The sequence below is a fragment of the Poecilia latipinna genome, unplaced genomic scaffold, assembly GCF_001443285.1.
Source record: "Poecilia latipinna isolate Pla-1442-1.1 unplaced genomic scaffold, P_latipinna-1.0 Scaffold30, whole genome shotgun sequence".
Lineage (NCBI taxonomy): Eukaryota > Metazoa > Chordata > Actinopteri > Cyprinodontiformes > Poeciliidae > Poecilia > Poecilia latipinna.
Window position 1 is genome coordinate 645,063 of NW_015112646.1, and position 9,558 is coordinate 654,620.

The window sequence follows — 9,558 nt, forward strand, 5'->3', positions numbered from 1 at the left end:
CCACTTGCCACACAACACAAGTTGGCCAGGTGTTATGCCGAGAAACGCATACCTACCGAGAATTCCATGCCCTGTCGCGGGAACGCGCATCGCTCTAAACTCTCACAGATTGATGAGAAAACGGACTGAAAGATTTTTGTAACATTATCATGTTTCTTATGCATTTTCTGGCAAAGGAAATTATTAGCCTACCAATATATCTGCATGCCCTATCTCCAAATGTCATCCTACTGGTATTAAACTCATACCAGCAGCTCATAGAACAAGTGTGATTGTGTAGAAAAAGTTATTTAACTCTCTTATTTCTTCAAGTTTGGAGGGGAATACATTTTTTTTGGCAAAGCAAATTATTAATTTGCCGATATTTGCATATCTATTTTCCCCAAATATTATCCTGTTATTCCGAAACATGATAATGTTACGAATACCTTTAAAAGTTGCCTCTTCGGTCATATTTCAGTTAGTTTTCTCATCAATCTCCGAGAGTTTAGAACGATGCGCGTTCCCGCGACAGAGCATGAGTTTTTCGGTATAACACCTGTAACAAACATGTGAGGCTTCAGGCGAACGCAGGTACATATTGACAACTTCAAGGTTTGAGCCTGCCAGGACTCAATCCCGTCAGCTCTGTGTGAGAGAGGGAGGGAGGTAAGGAACAAGTTCATTTCTCCTTACGTTCAGTTAGAACTTTAATTGTTTTTTGTTTTTTTTAAAGTTGATTTATTGAGCTGAAAGGAGAAAAACAGCACTGTTTTTGCTAAACCTCCATTGCTTTCTGCGGCTGAGGCCATAGAATCAAACCAATCTGTCTGTCAGCAGTTGTGAAACACAGACAGACAAACACACCTGCAGACTGAATTCCTAATGATGCTCCAACATGTGCTGAGCTGAGGTGGATAGATGGGGAACTACAATGTTTTTTTTTCCCTGTCAAAGTTCTCTTCCAATACTTTATTGCTGTCAAATTTGCAGAACTGCGTCCTGGTGTTGAATAATGAATAGAAAGAAAGATTTTGCTAACGAACATTTTACCATATAGGGGGACTTAATTTAGTTTTGCAATAAAAGAACAACTTGTTCATACCGTGTTCCTGTTGTAACAAATAATAGTTCAACATTTATTGTAGCAAATAATAATTCAACATTTACTGTGGCAAATAATAGTTCAACATTTACTGTGGCAAATAATAGTTCAACATTTATTGTAGCAAATAATAGTTCAACATTTATTGTAGCAAATAATAATTCAACATTTATTGCAACAAATAATAGTTCAACATTTATTGTAGCAAATGAAATGGACCATTCAGCAGTTTTGTACATGTTTCTCTCAACTTTTTAACAAATGTATACTTTTTTTTTACTCATTTTTATGAATTCAAACTGCTTTCATACTTAATAAAAGAAAAGTGTCTCAAAATAGTTCACTCTTATCTTTTCTCTACAAATCAAAGATGACATCAGCGAGAACAGAAGACGCTGAATGCTGAGAGGAAGCTGACTTGTTTGGCTCCTGTGGGGCTTGGGCTGCTACAAGTACTTTAACCCAGAAAAGGAATTAGATCAGTCACTCTTTAGCTTATTTTATCAGAAACTGTAGAGTACTCACTATTTAGAAACGGTAGTAGATACTTAGCAACCCTGAATAGGAACACTTAGTTTACATACTTTAGAACAGTAATTAGTTTTCTTTCCTCTTCTTTTTTCTTTCCTCTGGTTTGTTATTTTGTTTGTATTAACTTTTAACTCATGTAAAGCACTTTGAATTGTCTTGTTGCTGAAAATGTGCTATATAAGTAAAATTACCTTATCTTACCTTACTTTAAATGGGAGAAATTTTACAGGTATTTTGTAGAGGAAAAAAGTGACCTGATGGGGGCAGCAGAGGACAAACTATTCTTGTGCACAGGGAACAAGAACGTCTGAACTGAGTTTTGCAAAGGAGATGGAAATCTATTTATTTAAAGATTTACTTAAAATACTGTTCTGTCAAGAAATAACAAGAGAAGCGGATGTTGAATGTTGCATTGAAATACTCCCGAGTCATTTTTCATTCACTACTAAGAGTTTACAAGTCGGATGCTGCACATTTTGTAACATCTGAAATGTTACAAAATGTAACACCAGCAGCTGGTGGAATCATCACTTCCTTTGGATCGTAGAGCCACAGCGTTCTCCAAAGTCTTGCATCTTTGAAGATGTATCATAAAACAGACATTTGTGAGTTCCCTTCTGAATCTGTGGGGGAATGAAGATTAAAAGGAAATATAAAATTGAATTTCATTAAACACATGACAAAACTTTACAGAATGCTGCATAAATTAAAGAAAATATTAATTGATACCAGCTAACGCTGTTCATACGTTGTGTTGAATGCTAAATACTCGAACATAATATGAAACTAAAATGTATTTAACCATCTTAAAGGTAAATGCTACACAGCTATTACCAAGTAAACATTCTTCAATCTTTTCAAAAAAATTTATTGAATTAATCTTCACATCTTTGCTTCTGAAACATGCATTTATTTAGCTTTAATGCTGAGAGGTACGTAATAAATCATTTCCCTTTTACAAGCCATGAGCGGAACAATTGTTCATCAAATTTAAACTCCAAAACATGCACGTTGTGTGTGCGCTCTATTTTTAAACACAAGAATGTTTATATTCTCCTGCAGTCTTCTGTAAATTAAAACTACTGTCAGAATCATATGCCGAATCATAAGCTCTTTATGATTCGGCTGTACTGGGAGTCTGAAGTGATGATGACGTTTTAATAAGATTGTAGAAGAAACTAGACCAAGTCGGTGGGGCTGGAGTGAAGAGTCACAGAGGAGTCTGCCATTGTGAGAAACTCAGCCCAGTTCTGATAGAAGCCACGTGAATACTCTCCGGTGTCGATGACAAGTCCCCACAGGCGGCTCTGGCCCTTCTTGTTCCTCAGAGCCAGCTGAGCCTCACGCCCCGTCACGTTGAAGCTGATGTTCAGAACCTGCGCCACCAGGAGGTAGAGCAGTCCAACTGTGATTATGCTGCTGTACCAGCAGCAGGTGAAGCAAAGGGCTGTGCTGTAAACACACACAGAGCAAACATCAACACAACATGTTATATTATTATAACATGTAATGCCTATGAACTATGATTTAATTTTTTTTTTTTAAAGTAGATTTCTGCCTCTGCTGTGTCATATTACAGCTTTTTCCTTATCATACAACAATCTGTTGAGTTTGTCTTTTTTTTTTCTTCCTGTTTTTGAAGAGTCTGCAGCACCTTGGCTGGCTGTAGACGCCGGGGCAGTAGAAAAGGGCCGTCATCCGATACTGACGAGGACAGAGGCTGCGGAGCACCAAACCGATCCCGTAGACGGAGGTCAGCACAAACACACAGAGGGTCTGCAGGAAGCTGCGGTGGTTTGCTTGTCCCACGCAGCTGTTTATCCTGCAGTATCTCAACATGCAACGCAGACAGAGAGGTCAGAGGATGGAGACAAGATGCTATTCCACATTTTGTCATGTAACAAACAGATACCTCAATGTGATTTACTGAATCAAATTAGTGCACAATTGCAAAGAGGAGGGTAATTTTCCCATGGTTTTAAAAATTTGTTCATGAAGAAAAAAGTGTTACCCTCCTCTGATATTCCAACATCAAAAAAATGAGTGCAAATAATTGCCTTTGCTAGTTACCTAATTAGTAAACAGAGTCCTGCTGTGTGTAATTTATTCTCAGTATAAATAGAGCTTTTCTGTGATGATGTCAGAGCTTTGGCAAAAGTAACTAAGCAATAAGTTTGCATTCATAGAGATCTCATACATACATGCTACACTTTCTGATATCTTCCTTATTTTAGATAAAATAAAACCATTTTTTCCACTTCTTGAATCATTTTGGCAACGGGACCGCAAGATTACTGCTAGATGTCATGCTTTATAAAACATCTAGTTGACAACTGAAGTGTGTTTTCCCAGTTTTAAGCAATTTTTAAAGACATGATTCAGTTCCAGATTTTGCATCATGACCATAAACTCCAAATTTTTTGATAATTTTTGATACATCAAAATGTGACCAACGATGTTGACTTTCTACTACTATATGTTAGAATGACTGGCCTGCAGCTTGTTTGTTGCACAAATACTAACAGAAGTTATTACAGTTAAAAGATCTGTAATCTTGGTTGGGAAAATCAGCAAAAAAAAAAAAAAAAAAAAAAGTAAATAAAAAGCGACAGATAAACTTCTTTAAAGGAGACTCACCAGATGCAGTGGTGGTCCAGACGCTGAACACACGATCCACATGTTCTGCAGTGTCCGGCACGCGGGGGCCGCATTATTTTGCACACAGGGCACAGGCTCCATTTTGTTGTTGGGGGATGTTTTCCTGTCTGTTCTGCAACTGTTGCCTGGATAAATCCATCAGAACGAGTAGAGTCATCTTTTGCGACCATCCTCTGACGGTTTACTTCATGGCGAGAGGCAGGGACAAATCCTGGACCTCTCTTAGTGTAAATGAGTGAAACTATAGTAAGAATCATCCCAGTGGTCACAGCACACGTCTGCAGTGGGCTGACGTCCCCGCGGGGTAAAATCTCCACAATGAAGAGATAATACATGTAGGCCAGGGAGTAGAGGGCAAGGGTGAGGAAGAAGAGGGTGCGCCTTTTCCTTCGATGGGTGGCGTAGTAGTAAGACAGCACCAGGCCTGGCAGAGCAGTGAGGATGGTGATGCCGAGCAGGTAGTGCAGCGCTGCAGCTTTCAGCAGAAGAGGCAGCAGCAGCAGAGCCGGGATCATGGAGATCTCCAGGTGGTTGATCATGGTCCTAAGCACAGGAGACTGGAGCCCACATGAGAGTGGTTTCTCCTTCAGCCACCTAAGAAAACCACAAGAAATCAGACTTAAACAACATACATTTTACTGTACTTTGATATGCTGCACATTTTCAGGCTAAAATCAAGGTATTTATTTCCCTATCCACTTTGTTCTCAAATGAAAATGTTCCATCTGTTGAAAGCTACAGCAAAAAATGCCAATTTTCTATAATTTTGATAATATAATTTTTAACATAATCGACATATTTTAAAACTATCAGATAAAATTCAAAAACAAACACGGTGTCAGTAATCCTAGAAACGGCTCAAAACTGATTTAAAATCAAAGAACAAAGGAACTGTTAAATTTTTGTATAAACTATTTCTCAAATACAGATTTTACGCAGTGAATAAATGTGCTGGGAGCTTTTACAATTGCTAAGTTATGCCGCTGTATAAAGAAATGTTTGCATAATTTTATGTTTTTTTTTAATAATTTGGATAATAAATGCCAAGGAAATTGTGAAGGATGGTATATCTGCTTCCTGTTCTTCTTATATGCGTCTGCATAAAGCTGAGATAAACTGGCAACCAGCCCAGGGTGCATCCCAAAAAGGAACCAGCGTCTCTACAACCTTGAACAGGATTAAGGAGGTATAAAAAATACCAATGGAGTGTTATTTGTCAGGGTGGGATGACAAATAACAGTCTGTAAATGAATGTACGGGAAGCCGATGGGCTCTGCTTCAGTAGGAATGAAAGGATCACTTCTAATAATCAAAGTATTTCAAAGACTTTCTTGGCTTGATGGCTCGTCCTCACTATTTTTCGGCACCGTAAAAGCAGCTTCATCCCATGCCGTACCTATTGAACGCTTCGTCCAGATCTTCACAGTCACAGCAACACCTGTACTGGTAGATGTCACATTCACAGCAACACATGGGATCATCCGGCTCTGGAGGCTTCAGCTTCTCCCATTTCATAGTGACGCGCTAAAGATCCCACCGATGTTTAGCTACTTTAAAAGAAAATGCAATCATGAAAGCAGAGGCAAAAGCATATAGATAAAAATGTGTCATCTAGGTGGCTTAAAAAAAATCAGGAAGCAACGTTTCTTGCAAATAAAAATCTAAAAAAGCGTCGCAATTACAAAAGACTGACTTCAGAAACCACCTACTTAGAAAACATTAATCACCTAAATTGATAGACACACATCTAACTTGACTGTTGGATAGCAAACTCTGTGCTTGTCATGTTCATTTGAGAAGGATGGCTAATGTTAAAAAAATAACACTGAAAACGAAAGCTGTGAATTTCATTTTGGGTGTTGTCATGTCAAGGAGCAGAAACAAGAAGTGATCTTGTTTACACTACATTACTTTACGCGATACATTAGATAAAAATATATGTAATGTATAGCTGTTTTTTTCTGATAGAAAAAAAAAAGGTTACAGTGAGTGAATGGATTAAATGCATTCCAAGCTACTATCAGAAGATTAACTAGGTCTTGTTTAAAAACTAAAATAAAGCATAAACTTCAATTACTTCTGATCGCTTTCACATCCTGGGAGATTCAAATATAATTTGTTAAAACAAGGCCACTGTGTCTGCAGAGACTAGCTATCTGGGCCAGCAAACCTGAGACCCTAACACTCCGAGATGTCCTGGAGTTATTGTAGGTGCAATGTATTAAAAAAAAAATACTCAGTGAAGAATGCATCAAAAACAAAAGGATAAATAATAAATATAGACCAGTTTTGAACAATTTCAAATCTGACTTCATCTAATGAAGATCAGTGCGAGTCGATTATATTTTAACGGCGTTGAAATGCCAAGGAAGACATTCACAAACAAATCAACAGTTTCTGTTTACTTACCTTTTGTTTCTGAGCAAAATGTAAAGCTGGACAGAGTTAGATTCACTTATTCCGAGTGTAAAGATGAAGAAACAAAAATGAGAAATGACCTCTTGTCACCAAGCTCCTTCTGTGAGTGATTGAAGGGAAAGATGAATAGAGCAGCCTTGTTTCTCATCAGTCATTTGTGTTGGAGGGAAAAAAAAAAAGAAACTGGCATGTTTCAGCCCTGTCTGGTGGAGCAGCAGCAGCAGCAGCAGCAGCAGCAGCAGCAGCGTGTCAGTGCAGGGAGATGGTTTCCATTGCTCGGATTCCCATGGAGGAAGTGTCCCAACAGAAGGCAGCTTTAATTCCTCTTGACAAGTGGTTTTAATATCATGTTGCATCTACCGGCTCACGTAACTTTGAATACTTTACAAGTCGTCCTCTGGCATACGCTGTCCCCTGTCAGTTGTCGTTTCAGATTTTAATTCTGGCATGCTTGGCAAATATGGAAGCCCCCTGTACGGGTTTGGGCCGACCGGAAAGCCGGCGGAGCCTCAGCTGAGCAGGGGGGCAGTGGGGCTGGTCTCTGCTGAGGTGTTTGAAAGCTGCAACGGCAGCCCTGATGATCCACACCCGGCTGGATGAGGTGAGCATGAGGAACATGACGGGCACTCATACGATGAGAGAGTGATCGTTGATCCACGAGCAGCCCCACCCTCACGGATCCCATTTCCTCCCACAAGATGTTTGACCTTGCAGCTCCCACATAGGAAACTATGTTGAGAGTGTTGGCGTGTGATCTGTGCTCTGGTGTGTGTGTATTCTTATACATTTTTGTGTGTGAATGTTTCGCACCTCTTTTCACTTAAAGTGACAATGTGGTAAGTGACCCCTGCAGCGAAGTCGGCCTCTGATCATCCCCCTCCCTCCACCGTGCTCTGTGGTGTTTACAAGATGGTTTGGCTTCACGCTCGTAAACACCTCAGCGGTGAGCTTGCAAAACTATTCATACCCCATTTAACTTTTTGACGTTTCACAATACAGCCACAAACTTTTATGGCTTAATTGTTTTTTTCATGTCGAAGTTACAGGGGACAGTCCAACAAAAGCACTGTGTCAATTTAAATGGAAGTGAAATGCTGCATGTTCGCAAATCTCAAACAGTTGAAGACCAAAAACTCCTATGCGTTTTTATACTATCCCCCCTCACTGGATAATATGTCGAATCACCTTTTCCGACAGCTGTTTAATTTGGGGGGGCAGGAGTATGGTTGTTGCATCTAAAAACTTATGTCTTTGTCAGTTTTTATTTGGGAATCAGTTGTAGCTCAGTCAAAATGGATGGGAAGCATCTGTAATTTGTAAACATACATGTTTAACCATGTTTTTAATTTGATTTAGATCTGGGCTCTGCCTTTCTAATAGCTGCTCTTTGGCCTCAGACAACCATTTATAGCTCTGGGTTTATGCTACGGTGGAAGGTAAAATTTTGTTCCTGTTGCTTCCAACAAGTTGTCTTGTCCAGTATTTGCCTCAATCCATCTTCTAATCAAGTTTGACAAGTTTACATAACCCTCATAAAAAAAACCCCATCCTCACAGCATGTAGAAAACCAAAGGAACTGCAAAGACATCGTCAAGTAAACAAGCAGATAACTGCAATTACCAAAATGTCAGTAGTTAAAAACAAGATGGCCGATTGGGGATAATGGCTTGAGTAACTGCAGCATTTGTCCATAAAAAAAAAAAATGTAATAAAGTTTTAAATTCCTGCACACTATGTCATGCTTTTGTTTGTTTAACAAATGAATTTCTATGAAATTGAATGAATGAATTTCTAAAGAAATTCATAGAAATTGAATTTCTATGAACAGCAACAGCAACGCCGCAGCTATAGTTGTCTTCAGTCTGTCTGGCTTCTTTATTTTTGCACTAACTTATGACAGGGAAGTTTTTCTTCTATCAGCCGGAGCCTTCCAAGTTAGCACATTAGCAAGTTGGCAGCTTAGTTAGCTAACTGGCTAATTGCCTGCTACCAGCTCTGGTAACTGTTAGCTACTCCTCGCTGTTAAGAGCCAACGTCTCTTCACCAAACTTCTGAATTTATACCGAGGTAATTTGAGATAGACTCTTTTTTTAAGCATTGTCAGTGGATTTTATTTTGCAATATCAGCGTGAATGGAGCTTAATTTTAGATTTTATTGTTAATAAAAAAAAAAAAACGTGTAGTTTTCTTCCACTTCACAGCTATGTTCTACTTTATGTTGGTCTATTGCATAAAATCTTGAGAAAATACACTGAAGTGGGGCTGTAACATAGACTCTAAATAAAGTCAAGTGGTAAAAAGATACTTCGGCAAAACGTTGCATCCGTCTAGCTTTACATCACCACTAAACAGGGCAAAAGAGGAAATATGGATCATAAGTGTTTAATGCAGGCCTCACTGTGTTAACAGGCAGCTGCATAAAAAAACAGAAAGCACTTCGGTGCCTGGAGGATTGAGCTTCCTGGAAGCTACTAGAACAAATCAAAGTTATTAACTGGTCTCTGTAAGAGACATTTTTCCATAATGTTTTCTAATTACTTCAATTTAGCAGCAGAACTACATGGTTTTCACAGGAGCAAACACATGATTTTTTATTTTATTTTTTTTCTAATTTTCCCTCCATAACTTCCCCCACACAATCATTACAAACCACAGAATCGGAGGTGGAGATGCAGGTGCATTACGACCTGCAGGCTGGTGTATTCTGAGCCCTTAATGTCTATATAAATGTGCGTCTAGACAAACTGAATCAATGCAGGCGAAAAGATGCTGCTCTTGGCTTTACGGGTTGCGCTTCCATTAGTCTTAATGGAGGCCGGAACCTGACATAACAGCTCTAAACCAATTTGGAAGATGCTGTGCTGTGA

At 39.0% G+C, this 9,558-nt stretch overlaps 1 protein-coding gene and 1 long non-coding RNA gene across 3 annotated transcripts; one reads left to right on the forward strand and one right to left on the reverse strand.

The window, feature by feature from the left end:
* Positions 1–338: 338 nt before the first annotated feature.
* On the forward strand, positions 339–3,329 carry LOC106952447 (uncharacterized). The gene is made up of 3 exons (XR_001425990.1): positions 339–648; positions 1,455–1,536; positions 3,258–3,329. It is a non-coding gene; the product is annotated as an uncharacterized LOC106952447 (long non-coding RNA).
* Positions 2,095–7,836, reverse strand: LOC106952424 (palmitoyltransferase ZDHHC23-like). Of its 2 annotated transcripts, none has more exons than XM_015040530.1 (5): positions 6,683–7,836; positions 5,670–5,820; positions 4,253–4,867; positions 3,270–3,437; positions 2,095–3,067 (listed from the first exon to the last, which is right to left on the reverse strand). In XM_015040530.1, the coding sequence occupies exons 2-5, from the start codon at positions 5,786–5,788 to the stop codon at positions 2,794–2,796; spliced, it is 1,176 nt and encodes a 391-aa protein (XP_014896016.1). In that variant the 5' UTR covers positions 5,789–5,820; positions 6,683–7,836; the 3' UTR covers positions 2,095–2,793. The 2 variants fall into 2 exon arrangements, with proteins under 2 accessions (XP_014896016.1, XP_014896007.1); XM_015040521.1 differs by having other exon boundaries at positions 5,670–5,823.
* Positions 7,837–9,558: the final 1,722 nt, after the last annotated feature.